Source organism: Durio zibethinus, chromosome 25 (genome assembly GCF_047325235.1).
Source record: "Durio zibethinus cultivar Kanyao isolate XHJ-2024 chromosome 25, ASM4732523v1, whole genome shotgun sequence".
NCBI classification, from domain to species: Eukaryota; Viridiplantae; Streptophyta; class Magnoliopsida; order Malvales; family Malvaceae; genus Durio; species Durio zibethinus.
The window spans coordinates 5,958,165-5,980,411 of NC_143186.1; the positions used below are offsets into that span (position 1 = coordinate 5,958,165).

A 22,247-nucleotide genomic window follows, 5' to 3' on the forward strand; every position below is an offset into this window, starting at 1 on the left:
AATAATAAAGAAGGTGATCGGGACGACACCGCGAGTCAAAGAATAACAAGATCCAGATTGAACGTGGATTGAATCACCAATCAAAAACAAAGAGATCGAGATAAACCACGAGTAAAAGAAATACTAAGGATTAGGATTAAACCGTGAATCAGAGAATAAAGAGATCGAGATTAAATCATAAATTTAAAAAAATGACATTAACTTGAATTGAATCACAAGTAAGAAAATAAAGAGACCAGGATTAAACCACGAGTCAGAGGATAACAACAATCGAGATTAAACTGTGATTTTAAATTAAAGAGATCGAGATTGAATCACGAATCAGAGAATAAAGAGATTGAGATTAAATCGCGAGTCAAAGGATAACAACAATCAAGATTAATTGCGACTTTGAATTAAAGGGATCGAGATTGAACCACAAATCGAAAAATAAAAAGATCGGGATTAAACAGTGAGTCAAAAGATACAACAATCGAGATTAAACTGCGACTTTGAATTAAAGAGATCGGGATTGAACCGCGAATTAGAGAATAAAAAGATTGAAATTAAATCGCGAGTCAAAAAATGACGTTAACAAGTAAAAAAATAAAATGATCGAGATTAAACCACGAGTGAGAAAAATAAAAACGACTAGGATTAAACCATGAGTCAGGAAAACTATAAAAATGATCGGGATTAAACCACGAGTAAGAAAAATAAAAATGACTGAGATTAAACCATGAGTCAGAAAAACTATAGAAATGATCGGGATTAAACCACGAGTCAAAAAATGAAGATGACTGGGACTAAATCGTAAGTCAGAGAATTAATGAAATGATCGGGATTAAACCACGAGCCAAAGATTAAAGATAACTGAGACTGAACCGTAAGTCAAGAAATTAATGAAATGATCGAGATTAAACCACAAGCCAAAGATCAAAGATGACTAGGACTGAACCGCAAGTCGAAGAACTATATAAGACTGAGCTGTGAATTGAGAAATAGGAGATTGGGTACTCTATAGAACAACATTTTTTATTTTAAAGATTGTGCTAACATACCATCTTCAAGGCCATCATCTTTGTTTCGAGAAAAAAAATGTTGATTCTTCTTGATGTCTCATAAAGAAACCTTTTATGCAACTTATCGTGAGGCATGTAATGCTTACAATGATTGTGATGAATGAAAAGACAAAGATGCCGTCAACGAATTATATCATGCATTTCATCCAAGTTAATTCAACTTTTGGTTCAATTCTTTCAAACTTTAAAAGCCACTTCTAGTAATCTCGTCCTTTTAAATCTCTCAATTTTCGATCAAAATTCTCTATCTCATGACGGACCCATCTGGCTTTTAGTCGCTCTAAAATCTTTTTTTTTCTTTATCCCTTTTCTCTTCTTTGTCTTCAGTAATCAATCGATTTCATTTCATTCTTTTTGCCCTCATATTACTATTTTTGACATCCTCATATTGCATTCTCTTTTCGAGCGATGCATTGGTCTATTATAAACTTTATCAGTGAATATCTTAATTTAAAATGACAAATGCAATGATTTCAGGTTTAAAGTTGGGTGTGCAATACGATCAGTAATAGGGTATTTCGGGTTTAGAAAGATAAACCTTTCGAGACATAAAGAACAGTTGACTCAAAAGTATTTCAAGAATCAAATATCAATTCTCTAAATAATGAACATTTAGACAACTTCGGCCTACTCAAACTAGGTCGTTTCCAAAACCTCGTTACATTTGTGATCTTGTCACCTGTGATTTCATATGACCAATCCTTGCCCCATATCTGTGACTAATGAGAACTTACCCCCTAAAAGTCATCTCTTTTAATTCTAGTGACAATTCGTCCATTCGATGCCACTCCTTCATTTTCTAAAAAACTTTCTCCGAGCTTCACCTTCATTCAAGTCGCCTTTACAAGTTTTCAGCTTAAATGACCCCCTTTGACTTAAATTACCCTTTTCGGGTTTTCAATCTGAATCACTTCCTTTCTCATTTTTTTTGTTTTTGTTTTTTTTATCTTTTTATATTTTTTTGTTTTTTTTTTAAGCAAAATATTTCTTGACAATGTCTGAATTTACAGGATTTGGTAATTCATCTTCATCCATTTCTGTAAGGATCAGAGCTCCACCAGAAAAAACTTTTTTTACCACTTATGGACCTTCTAATTGGGCGTCCATTTTCCTCTATTGTCATGCTGATATGGCAAGATCTTTTTCTAAACCAATTCGCCCTCACGAAAGCATCGGGGTCTTATTTTTTTATCATGTGCTCGGATGATTTTTCTTTGATACATTTTTCCATGACTGAATGCTGAGAGCTTTTTCTCTTCAATAAGATTCAGTTGCTCGAAATGATCCTGAACCCATTCTGCCTCATCCAATTTTATCTCCATTAACACCCTCAGAGAAGAAATTTCCACTTTAATTGACAGTATAACTTCCATCCCATACACTAGTGAAAACGGGGTGGCCCCTGTGGAGGTTCGGATTGATGTTCTATAGGCAAGCAAAGCAAAAGGTAACTTTTCATGCCAATCCTTATATGTGTTAGTCATTTTTCCCAATATTCTCTTGATGTTCTTATTCGCAGCTTCCACTGCACCATTCATTTTTGGGCAAAATAGTGCTGAATGATAATGCTTGATCTTAAACTGTGCACACAATTCTTTCATCATTTTATTATTTAAATTGCTAGCATTATCTGAGATAATCCTTTTCGGGAGACCATACCGATATATTTTCTCTCTTTTTTATAAATCTACACACCACTGATCGCGTAATACTAGCATACAAAGCTGCTTTCACCCATTTTGTAAAATAATCGATTACCACAAAGATAAATCGATGCCCATTTGAAGCTTTAGGGGTTATGGGTCCGATCACATCCATTCCTCACATCGAGAAAGGTCACGATGGCATCAAGACATGCAGCGAGACTGAAAGAGAATGAATTTTATCTGCATAAATTTAGCATTTATGACACTTCCTAGCATAACTGATGTAATTATTTTCCATTGTAGACCAGTAGTAACCAGCTCTCATGATCTATTTGGCCATCATATGCCCATTAGCATGTGTTTCACAAATTTTTTCGTGTACTTTTTCAAGTATCATTCTCGCTTCCACAGCATCGACACACTTTAGCAAAATCTGATCTCGACTCTTTTTATACAAGATTTCTCCATTAAGCACAAAACTTGCTGCTAATCTTCGAATAACCCTCTTATCATTTTTTGAAGCCTGCTCTAGGTAGTTTTGACACTTGATATGCTGTACAATGTCATAGTACTATGGTTGTCGATCAACCTCTTCTTTCACACTTGAATAGTGGGTTGGTGAAACTTTCACTTGTACTCTAATGGGCTGGATTCTCATACTATTATTTAACTTAAACATTGCTATCAAAGTAGCCAAGGAATCAGCAATCTGGTTTTCTTCTCGAGAAACATGCTGAAATTGAATCTTTTTAAAATGTTTCCTCAAGCCAGCTATGTACTTTTGGTATAACACTAGTTTCGAATCTTTGGTCTCCCATTCACCTTTTAGTTGATAAATTACCAAGGCTAAATCCCCATATACTTCTAGTATTTCAATTTTCTTTTCAATAGCCATCTGTAACCCATGACACATGTCTCATATTCCGTGATATTGTTTGTGCAATTGAAATCTAACCTTACGGTACATGGGTAATAATTTTCTTCTAAGGATATTAGCACTGTTCCAATGCCATGCCCCATTATATTAGATGCTTCGTCGAAAAACATTTTTCATACTTCTCTTACAGGCTCTTTATCTTCATCCTGCAAGATTCCCATCAAATCTTCATCTAAAAACTCAAACTTCATAGGTTTATAATCTTCTGTAGTTCAATCAGCAAAAAAATCAACAATTGCACTCCCTTTTATGAATTTTTGTGTCACATAGATAATATCATATTCTGAGAGCATGACTTGTCATCTCGCTAGCCTGCCTGATAAAAATGGTTTTTCAAAAATGTACTTGAAGGGATCTAATTTTGATATTAACCACATCGTATGGTAAAGCATGTATTACCTGAGTCTACGAGTAGTTCAAGCTAGGGCACAACATATTTTTTTATTTGAGGGTACTCGACCTCGTACTCTGTAAATTTTTTACTCAAATAGTATATAGCATGCTTTTTCTTGCCAGTTTCATCTCTTTGCCCCAATACACACCCCATCGATTTTTCTTGAATCATTAGATATAAAATCAAGGGTCTTCCTACAACTGGTGGAACCAACACTGGTGGGCTTATCAAATATTCTTTAATATTTTCAAATACATTTTAGAATTCTTCATCCCATTCACCAGGATTATTTTTGCGAAGCAACCTGAAGATTGGATCACATTTCGAAGAAAGTTGAGATATGAGCGAGAAATATAATTCAATCGCCCCAAAAAGCCTTTCACTTCCCTTTGCGTGCATGGTGCTGACAACTCTTGAATTGCTTGAATTTTATCAGGGTCTACTTCTATATCTCTTTCACTGACTATAAACCCTAACAATTTTTTAAATTTAACATCAAAAGTACATTTGACTGAATTCAGCTTGAGCCGGTATCTTTGTAATCTTTCAAAGAGCTTTCTGAGACTAACAACATGATCTTCACTTTCTTGAGACTTAGCTATCATATCATCAATATATACCTCTATCTCCTTATGCATCACATCATGAAAGAGAGTGACCATCGCCCTTTGATATGTGGCGCCAGCATTCTTTAGCCCAAAAGGTGTAACTTTATAGCAAATCATGCCTCACATTGTCACAAATATAGTTTTCTCCATATCTTCATAGCCATTTTGATCTGATTGTAGCTAGAGAACCTATCCATGAATGAAAAAGTGGAATGCTTAGCAGTGTTATCTACAAGGGTATCAATATGTAGCAATGAAAAATTATCTTTTGGGCTAGCCCTATTTAAATCTCGATAGTCCACACACGTTCTAACTTTTCTATCTTTCTTGAGAATTGAGACATATTGGCTACCCATCAGGGTACTTGGCTACTTCTAAGAAACCAACGTCCAATTACTTTTTTACTTCTTCTTTTATCTTCAGTAACATTTCTGGCTTCATGTGTCTCAACTTCTACTGTACTGGTCGACATTCTGATTTTAAAAGCAAACTATGCTCAACCATCTCTGTGTTAAGTCTTGACATATTTTGATAAGACTATGCAAATACATCCATGTACTCTTGCAGCAGATTCACTAACTTTTGCTTCTCAATCGGTGATAGTGAAGTACTGATCTTAACTTTTTCCTTATTGTCACCATCTCTCAAATTTAATGGGTTAGTTGATTCTTGGTGGTGTTCTATAATTTTTTTTCTCTTGTTTCATCCATTTTAACAGATCATGAGGTAAATCATAGTCTTTTGAATCAACATCGTTATCAAGCTCGCTAATGTAAGTCAAATTTTCAAAATCAAACCCAGTGTTATTGTTTTGGTCATCCATAATGTTCATTATTAAAAAACCTGAAAATGGGTATAATCACAAAGAAACATATATTGATCTTGGCAAAGGCAAAGAGAATGATAATGAAAGAAAGAAAATTGAAAAATAGAGAACATGGTATAAGTGAAATGCATTGCATTCATCATTTTATTAAGACAATGAAAATAAGCTCATACACTTAACCTCTGTATGCTCTTGGGCAAAAGCAATTGAAATTTTCGAGTTAAAAGGTTCAAGGACAACAAAAATGGTACACCATTCTTCGAGTCTCCTAAAAAGAAAAAAAGATCTTTTCATCTTGCATGACTCCTTCATCTGCTTCCACTTGAAATCACGAGAAAGCTTCCTCTAATCCCATTACCAATCCCCCTTGTTCAACTTCTGTCAACCCATGATAGACATACTTGGCTGAACGAAAGGTTTCATACAAATAAGGGAACACCATTTTTCCATCAATCAAATTTTGCCCTTTGAGACGTGCCATTCTTTTTTCTTTCTTCTCTAGCATTACATTCTTTTTATCAGCAGTCGTAGGCTTATAGCCTAACCCCTATCTTTCTTTATTTTCAATTGGGCGTGGTGCTCTTGCGATTCCTTGTAGAGCTTTCCTTAAGCCTTGTTCGACTCGTCAACCCTTACCAGTAGTCTGCTTGATCACCATATTCGTAGCTTTTGACAATTGAGGGATCGACATCCTTGATCCTTCTTTTACGTAAATAGCATTTGCTACTTCAAAAGCTTTGAAAGAACATTCAATCGCTTCTTCTGCTACTCAACGTAAGGAGTTGTTAAGGTCTTTGTTACCAATAAATCCTCCTCACCATCCACACTGACTTATTTTTCTTCTATGACGAATTTTACCTTTTGATGTAAAAAAAAGGTACAACTCCGATCGTGTAAATCCAAGGTCTTTCAAGTAGATAACTATATGAAAGAGTTATGTCCATTACTTGAAATATAATATTAAAGGTACAAAGACCGATCTATAATGGGATCTCTATATCGCCAATTACCTCTCTTCGTGCCCCGTCAAACACTCTTACAATCATATGGCTATTCTTCATGTGAGAGGGATCCACTAAAAGCTTTGACAATGTCGTCAGAGGCATAACATTAATAGATGATCCATTACCAATCAGCACTTTGACCATAGTGTGGGAGTTACACTTGACAATAACATGTAAAGCCTTAACACTACCACATCCTTCCGGAGGTATTTCATCATCATTGAAAGTGATAAAATTCAAGGTTATAATATTCCTAACCATGTGATCTACCTTCTCAATAGAAATGTTATGCTTGACATAAGCTTGGTTGAACACTTTCAGTAAAGTATTCATATGCGACTTAGAATTCAATAGTAACGACAGTAAGGAAATACGAGCTGACAGTTTATTTAACTGGTCAATCACACTATACTCACTGTGTTTAATGATCTTTAGAAACTCACAAGCTTCTTTTTTTTATACTGGTTTGTTAACTTGCACTTTCGAGCTTACCACCGATTGAAAATCTTGGCTTTCCCTTTTATCTTCTTCTCCTATCTTGCCTTTTCCTTTCCTGGCCTTTTCTGACATTTCAAGAGTATAAATTCAACCACTTCGGGTCATTCTTCCTATTCTCGCTATGTTGGAGGTATTCTTCGCGCCTGAATTATTCGAGGTCATATTAGGCCCTCGTATCACTACATTATAATCGTATCTCTATGGGACTGCTTTGTCGATCTGATAAGAGAATACACTAGGGACACAAATGGTCATTGATATCTTGAAAGAGGAGATGATTTTCTCATTTAGGGGCTCTAGTTTCTCATCATAGTAGACAGTGAGAGGTTTGGGGATAAAAAGCTTGTCAAGACGCTCGTCACCCACTGTATTCACATTATTTCCATCCATTCATCATAGAACTCAATGATGGCCTCATCCATCAAGCTCTGCAACGTTCGCTTAAAGACCTCACAACTTTGGATCAAATGTCTAATTGTTTTCCCATGATATTTACAAAAATGGTCAGGGTTTTCATGACTTTCGTTGTCATCCAAAAATAATGGCTGAATCATGTCCGTCTCGTACAAATAGTCGTACACCCGTTCAAAAAAGATCTTCACTTCATCCGTGCATCTTTTGATCTTTACATATTTTTCCTTACCCATCATATTGATTTTTCCTTCGGTGTGATCCGACAAAGGGTTTCCATTGACACTTGGTTTGAATTTGGTATCAAAAGATAAAAGCCTATCATTTATCAAACCTTGCACCTTGTGTTTAAATGCCGTGCAATTTTCAGTAGAGTGTCTTGTAACTCCGTAATGATAATCGCACTTGATGTTAGGGTCATACCAACTTGGGTAAGATAGTTTTAATGGTTTCGTATAAGTAGGAGCGATAAGGTGGCCTCTCATTAACTAACGGTTCAAATTGATGTAAGACATAAGAATTGGGTCAAAATGATATCTTTTTCGATTGTTATTATTCTATGAGTTTCTTTAATTACTGTTTAGGTATATTGATCCGGTAAATGGTCAAGCTGGAGGTGCAGAGGTGTAATTGAATGGTTGAGAGCTAAAACTTGGTCTGAGTAGCGATTGTTGGGGTGTTCGATAATGGTATGATTGTTGAGAGATTTAGTTTGTGGTAGGGTAGTAAGGGGGATATGGATTATATGAGACAAAAAGATGGTGTGAGAGATTTCTGTGAGTGACAGCATGTGTCTCCCGCTCTTTCTTCTTTAAAGTTGCTATCTTCTTTAAAGTTGCTATCTTCTTTTCGGACCCTTTAATTTTATCACTTTCGATAACATTTTCTATCATATCTCCTGGGATTACCATGTTAGAGAAGTTTTTAGTGGCATTTTCCACCAATCTGTCATAATACGAGGCCTTCAGTGTATTGACAAATAGCATAGTTATCTCTTTTTCAGTCAGTGACGGTTGGACCTGAACTGTTGCATCTCTTCACCGATGTGCATATTTCTTGAAGGTTTCTGTTGATTTTTTCTTCATATTTTGTAATGATAGCCTATCAGGGGCTGTATCCAAGACATGCTTATATTGAGCAAGAAAAATTTTGGCCAAATCTTTCCACGAATGAATCTTGCTTCGATCTAGCTGTACGTACCATTTAGTTGTTGAACTAGTCAAACTATCTTGAAAACAGTGTATCAATAGTTTGTCGTTATGGGTATGACCCATCATCTTTTTACAAAACATGGTAATATGAGCAGAATGACACTTTGTTCCATCATATTTCTTGAAATATGAGGTTTTGAATTTTGGTGGGATAACCAAGTCAAGCACTAGGCTAGCTCATTGGAGTCAATAACCTCATAAATGTCATTACCTTCAACCGCTTTGAGCCTTTCTTCAAGTTGGTCATACTTGTTTCAAATTTTTGAATTTATAACAGGTTCTAACATTTCGTGAGACTTCTCTTATTCAACAGGATCATCAAAATTTGGTACCATGATGGGATCGATTGGATGGGTCTCGAATTAATATTCAAGTAGGTTGGTTGTTGACTTACAGAATGATTGACATAGGGGTATAACTGTGCACTTAGTGGTTGTATGTGTATACCCCGAAGAACTTGAACCTGAACCTGAGACAGAGTGAATCTTGAAAGGTATAATGGCTATTCCATATTAACCTCATCTCCTGTCCTTGACTCGTCAACGACTCCTTTTCCTTTCATTGAATCAAGTAACAGTTGTCTTAATTCAGCCATTTGTGCTTTGATGTTTTGTTGTATTTTCATCACTCTTTTTCATATCTTCTCCTGTGCCTTTTCGACCCTTTCAAATCTAGCTGTATTCTCTTCTTTCATGATTCGAGTATAAGAACGAGTATTATATCTATACGAAATTGATGGATTTTGATTCTTCGACTTTGCTATCATTGAACCTTAATTTATTAACCATGAATTAGATCGCATGATATAATGTCGTTGATATTATTGTTAGTATTTACATTTATGAAAATGCATGCATGAAATGAATGAAATGCAAATTAGGGTACTGTCTTGGATCGAAACAAAAAGAAACTTTCATTAACCATAAGAGTCTTTATATATAATCCGATCATTCTTGCATTAAAGCCATAAAAACATTTGATTTAAGCATATTGCTCCCTAACTTCATACAAAAAGTGCAATAATCTTTAACTGTGACCTTGGGTTGGTACAATCTCCCATTTCAGTGCTTTCGCCTTTTCAACCATGTTGCTTGCTTTTCGAACAGCCTTGTAAATTTGAGCAATCAGATGTTTGATGTATTACTGCCTCCTTAAACTTTTCACTCTCCACATCTCTCAAGCATCTACCTCCATATTACAAGTGCGAGCCCAATAATCCTCTCTCTTTTGCCACTCAGTCAAAATCTTGTCTATGTGACTCTGATTGCTTGTCAATTAAAGCTCCAAGCTCATTAATTCATGCTCTAAAGCTTTTTTCTCACTTTGCAAATCGGAGTTCTTGTTTTGTTCCCTCCTTAGTTCAACTTTTAGCTTTTCACTTTCTCTTTGGTGCCTTGCTACCTTTTCAGAAGCTCCTGAAAGTTTTTTTTTCCATTCATGCTATTTTTTAGTGAGTGTAGAGATCATTTCTTTGTGCTCTCGAGCTCTATTCTTTCAATATTCCACCATATCTCATGGTTTTTCCACATCTTTCTTAGATCCCTTCAAAGGTCTACTATCCAATCTCAATTTCTTATTTTCTTGATGTAGATTTTACAGATCTTCTTTCAATACTTTTCGTTCTTTAGTCAACTTCTGTATTGCATCATCTCTCATCATCAAATCATATCTTAATTAGTTAACTTGATCCATCATAACCATCTTTTCTTTCTTCAACTTTTTTTTTTATTCTCAAACTCTCGTTGAACGATCTTAAAAGTTGACAATACCGATACTGAAATAGGAGCCGATAACTTTTTTAAAGTATTAACTGGTAGAGGCCTAATTTCGTTAACCCTTTTCATCCTTCACGTAAAGTAACCTTCCGTAACGTTATCTGCGAATCTAACTAGGCTCATTCAGTTGATCTGTTTCCATGCTTTAATGATTTCACGAACCCTTTTCACATAATCGGGTGTTTCATAATCAAACTCAAGTGAACCAAGCTTATGAGTCATAGGGACGAACTATCGTGAGTCATATTGTCTTTGAACCATAAGGGGCACGTAACTCACTACCCCTCATATTCCTAACAAAGGTACCCATGACTCATCTCCACAATTATATAAGATGACCATCGAAAGCATCCATGGTACCCTCCATATTACATCCTCGCTAGTGAGCTTCAGAAAAAATACCAACCATTGACCTTTTGTCCAATATTTTCTCCATTCTTTAGCTATAAACTCCTTGATAGAACTGAAATGAACGAAAAATGGTCGAAATGATGTCTTTTTTTTCCCCAAAAATGGCTTCTGAGCCAGACAAAAAGTAATTGAGCACACCCCATAAATCATCCTTCACCCTTTCTTCGACAAAAATTAAGTGATCTAATAATCTCCGCCAAAATAGTTGGTGAAAGATTTATTCCTTTATCTAATTGCTCAAAAAGTCAATCACTGATGCTTCTACATGTTTTAATGCCTTAAGAAATATCATCAATCCATACACAACGAAGGCAAACACATCCAATCCCTGATCAGTTTCAATATACTTTTTTATGTACTTGAGCAAAAAAAGTAATGGAATGGTTTCAACCCCGTTATTTTCCTTCTTGTGCTTGTCTATCTCTTCAACCTCTACTTGTTCTTCAACCTCTACTTGTATGATCTTGGCTAACTCTTTCTATATCCGATAGTCTTATGCTCTTTCCAATAGATCTTATCTTGATTGGTAGACTCTATCTGGAGTAAAAAAGAATATTCTTCGATCGTTGGGACCAAGTCTTCTTAGTTGAATACAAAAATCGATAAGATGGATCCCAAAATTGTATTGCGACTTTCATCAATTGTTCATCAACCTTCACTGATATAAGTAGTGCCACATCTTCGTATTTCTTAGAAAAGATTTTTTTCTCTCTATTCTTCACTGTTTCCAAATGATTTCTAATTTTGATATATTATTCTAACTGAGATCCATATGCACTGACTGTGGTAGCATCGATATGTGACCATCTACTAAGCAATCTCCTTATTTCCCTTAAAAACTTTCTGAATGGCACTTGACCTCTAAGTAGCTCTTACAAACAGACGACATCCTTTTAGGTTTTCTGAAAGTTTTTCTTGCTGAAGATTGGTCCAAAATAACCCTTTAGAAATATGGTACCTATATGATGTATGCAACAAAATCGAAGACAACAAAACAAATCAATAATGTAAATAAAACAAATAAATAAAAATGAATAAATGAATGAAAAGTATAACATACCTCATAACATAATATACATAGTGTCTTAATTTAGGTAATTTTCTCGTAAAAAGGAAAGTATGGCTCTATCCTAAAGTTGGACCTTACGGCTCACTATATGCCAGGTTAAGATTTATGTGTCTAAAGGTTCCCAGACTATTCCTCACACCATCGTCTATTATAGGCTAGTAAGGCTCCCCGATCCTCACCCATTACAGGCTACTAACGGAATGGGTTCAATCTAAGTGAAAATGTTTCACTAGCAAATACGGAAGTTATTACCTCACGAGAACGTAGCTACTTCACTTCCTCTTAAAAGGGATATAGCCCGGGTCCAAAGCTCATACATGAATATGCAAAGTGTGTGCAAAATAATGTATTAATCAAAATACCATAAATACAAAATTAAAATAAAATAACAACTAACATACAATTTAGCTTATTCATTAACATATATATTTTTGAAAAATCAAAATAAAAGAGATTAAATGAAATGTCAAATAAGACCAATTAAATCCAATAATTCTTAATAGCACATAATTAAAAGTTTTGGCTTGACTCTCGAATTTTTTTCCTAGTGGAGTCATCAAGCTGTCGTAACGATTTTGGGACTGCTAGACGTAAATGAATTTTAAAACGAAATAAATGAGGGGAGTCGTCACCAATCTTTGTTAGGGTGTGATTGACCACCCAAAAGTTTATCCTTTTAATAAAACTATAAAAACGGGTTTAAAGTTTATCAAAAAGATAAATTTTGATCTACGAAAAATCAGGTTGGATCCGAGAGTCGGTTACGTGTGAGGAAGGATTAGCAACCCCACAACGCCCATAAATTGGTACCATTTATTACATGTTATTTTTTATGTTGGATAAAAATAGTTTTAATTTGAAATTTAACACTAATTCCCTTCATTTGAAAAAATAAAATTTTGCTAAAAATTTTTATTTGGAAATATTGAAAAAATCTTTAAGTTAAAGAATTATCTTAAAATTCTTTAACATCTAGGCAGAATTTAAAATAACTCTTTTCACTTAAGATTTAACACAATAATTCTTGAAATGAAATAACAATCTTTATAGAAAATAATTGTTAATGACTCTAAAACATCTAGGCAGAGTACCAAGAATTATTTCTTTCGGAATGTTATTTTTATTTTATTTTATAATATCACAAAAAAATTTTTAAAAGTATTATTCTTTTTTATTATAAAATATTTTATCATCAAACAGTAAATTAAAGAGAATAATGCAGACAATTGTCGATGATAACATGCTAACGTATGTATGCCAATGAATGTTATGTAGGATGAGATGCAATTTTAAAGTTGGATTCTTAAGTATAATGAGACCACCACGACTCTTCAACATCTAGGCAAAGCTTAGGTGCCACTGTTTTATATTTAAGATCTCAATTTACTGTTATACTTTTTATTTATTAATCTTATTATTAATGTAAATTAAGAACTCATGTGAAAAACTTAATGAAATAGAGTTTCCTAAATACCACATCATTTGGGCAGCATTTAGGAACAAACCATTTCATCTGAGATTTTCACACGTATCCTTAAAGTTTAGAAAAAATTTTAGGGTAAAAGTTTAGGGTTTAAGTTTAGGGTTTGGGAGTTTAGTTAAAACGCGAACATCTCTAAAAATTTTCATCATTTAGGCAGACTTTCGAAACAAGTTCAATTTTTTTTATAATAATTTAAAAAAAATTAATTTAAGAAACATAATAATTTTTTTAATTAAAATTTTTTATTATTTTAAAATGTTTTTTTGTTTAAAATCCTTTTTAATGAAAACTTATCAAAATTATTAACTTATTTAGTAATTTTTTTTATAATAATAATTCTCCAACATCTAGGCAAAATTATTTTTTTAGAAAAATATTTTTTTATTCCCTCCAACATCTAGGTAGGGAAAATAAAAAGATTATTCCATTATTATTATTATTTAAATATTTTTTAGTTATTATCCTATATTGTTTTCATTTTATTATTATTAAAAAAAATTAGATATTTATCCTAATAAATTTAAACATTTATCATACATAAATATAAAAACTTAAAATAACAAAAATAATAGTATAAAAAAATTAAAAAAATTTTTTTACCTGAATCGGACCGATCAACGGTCCGATCAACGCTGGTCTGGGTCGATCTGATCGGTTCGACGGTTCAATCAACGGTTCGACAATCCAACGGTTCGGATCGATTTACTGCTGGTTCGTTTGAACTGGTTCAAGGCTGGCTGAAGCGGACCGTCGGGTTGGGTTACACGGATCTCAAGTCGGGTTCGATTCACGCACGGATCCTATATGCTTGAAACAGCATCGTTTTGGTCATATGCTCAAAACGATGTCATTTTACCCCTATGTTTTTTATAAAAATCAAAATTTTTTCTTCAGTTCATTTCATTTCACAGAAAAAAAGGCTTTGGGGGTTCTCTGGCTTCCGCCAGAATCCGATGCCGTGCACTGCGTCGGCCGCTGTGTGGGTCCCCACCGACGATGGTCATCGATGATCGAAAAAGGGTCAAAAAGTCACCAAAAATTCCTCTCAACGCCCTCTTTCTGAATCCGACCTTCGCTTAGCCTGAAAGAGCCTTGATAGTCGCAATCGATCTTCGAAGTTTCTGATCTCCCCACTTTTTCTTTTTTTTTTTTATTTTTTTTCGGACGACTTAAACTGATAATTTCTCCTTCTTGTTTCAAGCGGTTGTGGCGCTGAGGTTCCTACCTGCGGGGAGGATTGCATTTTTTTTTTGTGTAGATCTATTTCGTTTTTCTGTTTGGGGTATTTAGGGGGGTTGTTTCAAATTTTGAGTTTTTTATATGTGGGAATGGGGGTTCTGTCTAGCATTGTTAAGAGTGTTTTGAGGGGGGTAGTTCGTCTAAGCTCGAGGTTTTTCGTGGAGGTAGATTGAATAGGTTTTCTTTTTTTTTTTTTTTTCAAAGAGTGTAGAGAGTCTGAAAAGGAAGGATTGGAGATTTTAAAAAGCTTCAAATAAGGGGATCTGAGTGCCTGTAAGGTGGTTATAAATGGGCTGAACAGGGAGTTGGTCAGAGGGCTAATCGAGGGCTGGACAGAGGCAATAGCGACGTCATACCAGCCCCTAATTTCTGTCTCATTTTCTCTTCTTCTTTTTTTTTAATTATTATATATATTTTAAATATTTTATTATTATTATTATTATTATTATTAAACTAAAATAAAAACAGTAGACCCGGACAAAATCGGTGTCTACAATGTTCATAAGATTTATAGCACACAATTTTTTTTCTAAATCTTAAATCCAATTTTCTTTTTTTTTTTTTTTTTCAAATTCAAGTTCTGAAATGTAAATTTTGATTTTGTAATTTATTATTAGTATTCGTAATTTAAAAATAACTACCCACGAACACTTCCAGTTAATAATTGAATTACCTGAAAGAGTAAGAGACTTTTTTTTATCTCACACCTGAAGTGCGAGCTCAACCAGTGCTCCTTGTCTTTGTCCAATCCCTTGCCGCCTCTAATACTTTGGAAATCAATAAAAAGATAAATATTTAAATAAGTAATAAAAATAAATCAGCAAAAATATAGACATCTAAAAGTTTAAATCTTTCAATTTTGTGAATTTGATAAATTTTAAATACGTTTGTGATCGATATAATATAATATGTTGGTAGATACAGACGTGGCAATTAGACGGTAAATCAAAATCAGTTGCACCGTTTTAAGTTTGTTTAGCTTCAATTTGGAATTATTTTAGGGTTCAAATCCGCTCTTTTTTCTAGATGTGAGTGACCAATAGAATTGGTTTTGCATTCTGCTTACGGATTACGAAGAGGCTTCGAGATTCCACCTTGGATCACTTAAATTCTTTGTCAGCGTTGGATTATGTTTAATTTGGCAAGAAACAGAAGAAAAGAGTCTATTTGGAACGAAAAAATTAGTCGCTAATAGTTCTTTATTGTTGGAATAAAAATTCTGATGCTAAAAGTTTGTTGGAAAACTCGAAGTTAGATTGCCTTTGTCACTAATACTAAATTACATTAGCGGCGAAAATTTTCCATTGCTAAAAATATATATTTTAAAAATTTCCATCACTAAATTATAATTTTACTAAAAATATATTTTTTAAAATATTTACAATTGACATTTATTAAAATTTCATTTGATCAATCAAAAACATAGAATATATTTACTTTTAAAATATCAATAAAAAATATCTAATCACATAATCTAACCTCAAATCATATGCAATAAAAATTTCAAATATATATAGAACAAAAGCCATATTCTGTTTACACATGTTTAAACAAAGAAAACAAGAAAAGAAAGTGGGATTCACAAAGAAATTGAAAAAAAAAAATTTGACAAATACTAACTAGTGGAGGACAGAATAATAACTAAAAGAATTCTTATAACATAATTGAAAACAAAGAGTTAATTGAAAAGGCATGAGAATAACATGACAAGAAAATGTGCATCCATAAAAATTACACTAAACTGGTATATCTAAAAAACTATGAAACCATATGAAATTCATCACATCTTCCATTGATCAAATAACATACCAACCTGACAAGATAATTCAAATAACATACCTTTACTGCAGCTTCCATTGATCCAAATTTGCACCAAATGAGCAATCTGGAAGCCACTCATTCAATTTCATCACTTATTGTCATAGAAAGGAAATAACAACTCAACACAGAACTACTTTCAGTTGTAAGAGCAGCTTTTGTTCAACTAAGGGGAATGTATCTGCAACAGAAAGATTATACCTATCAGAACAACTACAAAATAGACAACGTTTTTCACAGAATCACATGTTTGAAACACACACAAGTTATCAGCACCAGATAAAAGGAACAAACGATTAAAAATGCATGTTATTGCCTCAGTTAATAATTATGAAGCTTTAAACTGATATCAAACCATGAAGCAAAAATTAAAACAAGAAAATTGAACAGAGACAAAACTCAAACCAGATTTTACCAAAGTGTTTACTTGACTGAAATTGGATACTAAAGTATTATTCTCAAAAACCTTTATTCAAGAACTTAAGCAAATAGGAAACTAACTGAACCATGTGTATATATGTAGGTCATATTTGGTGCATAAGATGATGGATAGAATAGGATAATAATCATCCTATTTTTTATTTGGTTTGTATCTAAAGAAAATGATAAGATTACAGGGAGGATTAATCATTCTCTTGGTATAAGATGATTCAATCCCTCCCAAAGTGAAGAGGATCATTTTTAATCCATGGGATTGAACTTATATATCCTATTATACCCTTAAAAATTACATTAATAATTTAAATTGTATAGACTTTGAGGAAGGATAATTTTGACCAATAAATAAATTATCCTATCCTAATCCTTGTACACATCAAAACACATGATAAGATGACATTATTTAACAAAATTAAAGTTATTAACTATTGCATATAAGCAAAATAATCAACAAAATCAAGAGTTACCATTGCAACAACAGGATCTACAAACTCACTATAATCAACATTAGAATAGCGCTAAGCATAAATTTAAGAAAAACAAAAAGTTTAGCTTTGTAAAAATGCATACTGATATAAGCACGATATGGTGAATGCTAGAAGAAAGCCCATGTAACTTAGCATAGTACGAAACAGATTAACTACAGGTCCATCTATAGGCTTTTGCTTAAATTAAAAAAGCAAATGTCACACACACATCTTTATGCTTTATTATCCACTCAAGTTCATTAATTTTTTTACCAACCTAACAAAAGAAAAGATATTAAGCCATACAAGGGGAAAGGAGGCAAAACCATTCTGAACAAATACTGTTGAAATCTTATAAAGAAGTATGGTAGGGCAAAAAGATACAACAGAAAAGCACAAAATTTTAAGATATAATAACTCTCTTGAATGGAGGGTACCTTCCCAAATCTAGTGTAGCATTTGCAGCAGTAGAAACCATATCTATGAGCACATGGTGTACCTATTTGGTACATAATAGAACCCTCACAGTTATCAATATAGAAAATGACATGGTAAAGCGTACATCAACTAATAAATGAGTTACGAGGGCAATTCTTTAAGCTATAATCATTCAAATTAAAATAATTTATAATACTTCTTCTTGAGGTGGACCATAGTCAAATAACTATCACTAATGAAGAGAATTCAATCCATAAGAAAAATTAGATCAACTATAGAACTGAAGACCAACAGTACAACTGCATACTTATGCACCAACATTAAACATTTTACGATTTAGAAAGAGAACAAAACTGCTAAAAAGAATTAAGTCAGACACCAAAAGAGCAGGCATGTCATGTCCCTAATAATGCTACAAACTGCAATTAAGATTAAAATATAAACAGATTCAAGAATTAAGCAACTGAATCTAACAGTTTGAAGTTTCGATTCAAAACTTTTAGAAAAAAATAAATAAAATAAATAAAAATTAACAATATTTGAATTCTGACTGCCTAAAAAGGTTCAAAGGTATGTGGCTCAACTCATCTAATTTCCATAAGCGCCATAAATAGATGGCAATAGGCATACACCAGAAATTGCCAATAGGCGTCATGCAGCATAAGGTTGGAGATAATAAAATAGCATAATGAAGGCATAGCTCCAATACCTCATCATAAACAACCAAAGAAAGTGCCAGCTTTGTATTCACCAAATATAATGATGAAATCAAAACACAGAATGGGAGAGGGATTCAACAACAACAACAATAACAAAAATAATAACAGACTTAAAAAAAAAATTAAGGCGTATCCTTACATAAAAAACACAAAGGAATTTAAACAGTTAAACCATTTACCATAGTATTTGATTCTCTAATAACCCAAAATTGAGAAGTAAAGAGAAAAAAAATTAGACGTCAAAAATTTTCTATGCTCATTTTCATTTACTAAAGGCAATCCAGTCACGATCTTAACCCCAATCTGTGAGCTCTTGGGCTTTATCTCAGGTGGCTCCACTCTTCATTTTGAAAACATTCAAAAGAAAACACCAAATGGCAGACTCAGTTGTACAAATCAAACCTAAAAAATTTTCCAAGTATGGGCCATTAACATTCTCACATCTGTGAGTTTCAAAATAATTAAGGGGAGGGGGAAGGTTTAGGGTTGAAGTAAGAAAAAAAACTCACGGATGGTTATGCAAATCTTCTGCATGAGCAAGAGTACGGGGAGGGTCGCGCCGAAGGCGAGTGGGAGGGATTAAAGCAGGAGGAAGTGGAAGAGGTGTTCTGGGCCACAGGAGGGCTCGAATAGATTTAAAGCAGATCGTTGGGCGAAGAGGGAAGGGCTGGATCTGGGTGGTTGCCGGAGGGGGGAGGGTGTCGGGCGAAGGGAGGAACGGCCGGAGCTGGGGCAGCTCCGGAGCTTGGCAATCGAGCGAGAGTTGGGGCAAGGGGTCTGGGAAAGGGAAGATATTGTCCCACACGGGCCAGCTAAAGAAGATTTAATCTAACTACCAATTATCGCTACACTCACTTAAAAGTTGATTTAATCAAAAGGTATGTATAAAGTTAAGCTAATAAGAACAATTGAATAAAACTAAAAATAATACATGATTTAGTAAGAAGTAAAGTTACAATATGTAAAATAAGTGAACGGGTAAAATAAACTAATATAGTAGCTAAAATGAATTGAATCGAACTTAATATGAATTAAAATGTGATTCAAAATGTAAATCTAATCTAAGAATAAAAAATAACAAGATTAATTAACAAGTAAAACGGTAGCTTGAATGTACAAACCAACATAATTAACTATAATTGAAAACTAATTACCTCAACTTACTTCTAACTTCCAATAAAAAAACATCTAAAAATTCTTAAAACTTGATCTAAACAAATCAGAAATTTACAAAAACAAAATGTAAATGAAGATCAAAAATAGATTTAAACTAGAATTAAAGAAGTAAAATTGAAAATCCAAGTAGAACAAGCAAAACCGAAATTCAAGTGCAAAACTAAAACAATCAATTATGTAACAAGAAATTTAGAACTAAGCTACTACAAATTGAATAAACTTGAACTATGAATTGCAAAAACAGTGAATGATCTAAGGTAAAAACAAAATTAAATACAAGCAATGAAAAGAAATTCCAAGATCTAATTAAAAAGTTGAAAACTAAAATTGGTTTTGAATTTTGGAAATTATCAATTTTTAGAAGAAAATTTAGATCCACAACTCTCTAGATAGAATGAACTCAAATTGAACTAAGACAACATAGATCTACACGTGTACTACCAACTTCAACAAAAAAATAGCATGAATCAATAAAAAACTCAACTCATTGAACTCAATTACAAACCGAGTGCAAAATAGCAAAAATAGAATAGTTACAAGAAAATTTAGCCAAATAGAATTGAGATGCATGAATTTAAATGCAATCAAATGAAATTTAGCAAGTAAACAGATGAATTAAAGAGTGCAAAGTAAGGAAATAGCAAACCAGATGCCCAGCTAGGAGAGAAGTCACTTGAAGTGCTATCACTCACTCAAGCTCTAGCACACCTTCTAGATTCAACTGAAACTTTAAAGATTTTTTTGAAACTATGTAGACTGAATTTACATGTGATTTTTATCAAATTTGTAGAACAATGAATCAAGAATCTATAAAAAAAAATTTGTATTGAAGCTCCTAAGAATTCATGGAGTTTTAATGGAAAAACTACAACTAGGTTAGAAATGTGATTTTCCAAACAGATTTGAGATTCAAGTGAAAATGCATCAAGTTGAACTTGAAATCTTAAAGAACATGAACTTTTATTGAAAGATTCTTAAAGTGCATTGAAAATAGAGGCAAGGAAAGTAAATTTTGATAGAAAATAAAGGCAAGTTTCTTCCAAACAACCCTCTAAATGAATAATGAGGAAACTATTTGGAAAGAAAAGAAAGTAAATTACAAGAAAAGAAAAATCTAGAAAAAATGGAAAAAAATCTCTAAAAAGTCTCTCAATTCTCAACCACTCCCTCTATTTTTAGGCAAATGTAAAATGGTTCAACCAATCAAAATGCAAGAAAAAGCCATCTTAGTTGCCATATCTTCTAGATTATTTTAACTAATCTAACTTGCTTCCTTAGCTTCCTTGTGTGCTTCTCGTTACTTCACTTTACTTTAAGCTTTCTTCCTTTGATCTTATGAATTTTGAAAAGTGAAAATTATGTCCAATGAAAAGCCTTCAAATTGCCAACTAAGTAGTTACATTTGATCCCTCTTTGAATCCAAGAAATGGAATGGCACCAATCATCCTTAATGATCAACAAAGCATCAAACGATTTTGGTTGGATCTTTGCTTCCAATTTTAGGTGCCAAAATGCAAACAATTTCTCCTTCAAATTCCAGCCAAATATATACCATTTAATTGCCAATTTATGCATGAAAAATTTTGAAAAAATCTAGAAAATTCTTAATTCCAAAGATAACTTTAAACCACACTAATGCATATTCCACCTTTCTAGCACATGCAAAAATATTACAAAAGTGGCAAAGTACTAGTAAGCTAAAAGGAAATTTTTCTCATGAAAAATATAAGGATTAAAGCTTGAAATAAAGTTCAATAAAGCTCTAATAAACTAAGGAAATCATAAAGGTAAAGAGTGAGAAAAACTCCCATAAGTGGCAATATAGCACAAACACATTAGTTTTGGCTTTTCATGGCTTTTTGCACCAAATTTCCTCCAAATAAGTTCAAAAGCTTCAAGTTTCCTCATTTTTCATATTTTTCATCTACACATTGAATATTTATGCATTTAGGAGTATTTTTGTCAAATTTTCTTAAGAAACAAGCAAATATTTAAAAGAAATTGCACTAAAAACATATGATAAAATGCTAAAATTTTAATGCAATAAAAAAAGTATACTTTTTTAGGGTGTCAAAAGTTGATCCTAAACTTGTTTCACTCTTACTTTGTTGTTATAAATACCAAAATCAAGTGGTCAAAGAGCCAAGCAATCAAAAGGAAAGTTTGAAATTCTGGTTCAACTAAAGCTCCAATAACAACTCTAGTTTCGATAACAACAATAAGGAGATGGAAGTGGAAGAGTCTAATTCTAATATTGGAATTATAAATTCAAAATAACAAGGGGTAAGAGATAATGAAATTAATGACTATGAGGATATGGCATTAAAAATCGATGTTGGATCAAAATTAATATTGATAAATACGTTAATGATCATAGTAGTAGTGAAAGGTCCGATGAGAATGAACCAGGCTCAACCAAGAATGTTATGACAATTAAAGAGAATGAGAAATGGTTTGAAACAATAGCTATGAAAAAAAGTTCTAATGATATAGGCGGGTAAGTAGGTTAGCTTCAAATGCGAGCCAAAGTGATAAATTGGAATGTACTTATAAGTAAAGAGTGAATCAGATGGACCTAAAAGAAATATGGGAACTAAGGCTACATTAATGGAGTATAT

The 22,247-nt window shown here is 33.1% G+C and overlaps 1 protein-coding gene and 1 long non-coding RNA gene across 2 annotated transcripts; both read right to left on the bottom strand.

The window, feature by feature from the left end:
- Positions 1-2,206: 2,206 nt before the first annotated feature.
- Positions 2,207-2,599, bottom strand: LOC111276391 (uncharacterized). Its single transcript, XM_022862124.2, has one exon. It carries the CDS (start codon positions 2,597-2,599, stop codon positions 2,207-2,209), a length of 393 nt encoding a protein of 130 aa, XP_022717859.2.
- A 13,609-nt stretch (positions 2,600-16,208) lies between these two features.
- LOC111276644 (uncharacterized) lies at positions 16,209-19,315 on the bottom strand. Its single transcript, XR_002688527.2, has 3 exons — positions 18,963-19,315; positions 17,734-17,795; positions 16,209-16,572 (listed from the first exon to the last, which is right to left on the bottom strand). It is a non-coding gene; the product is annotated as an uncharacterized LOC111276644 (long non-coding RNA).
- Positions 19,316-22,247: the final 2,932 nt, after the last annotated feature.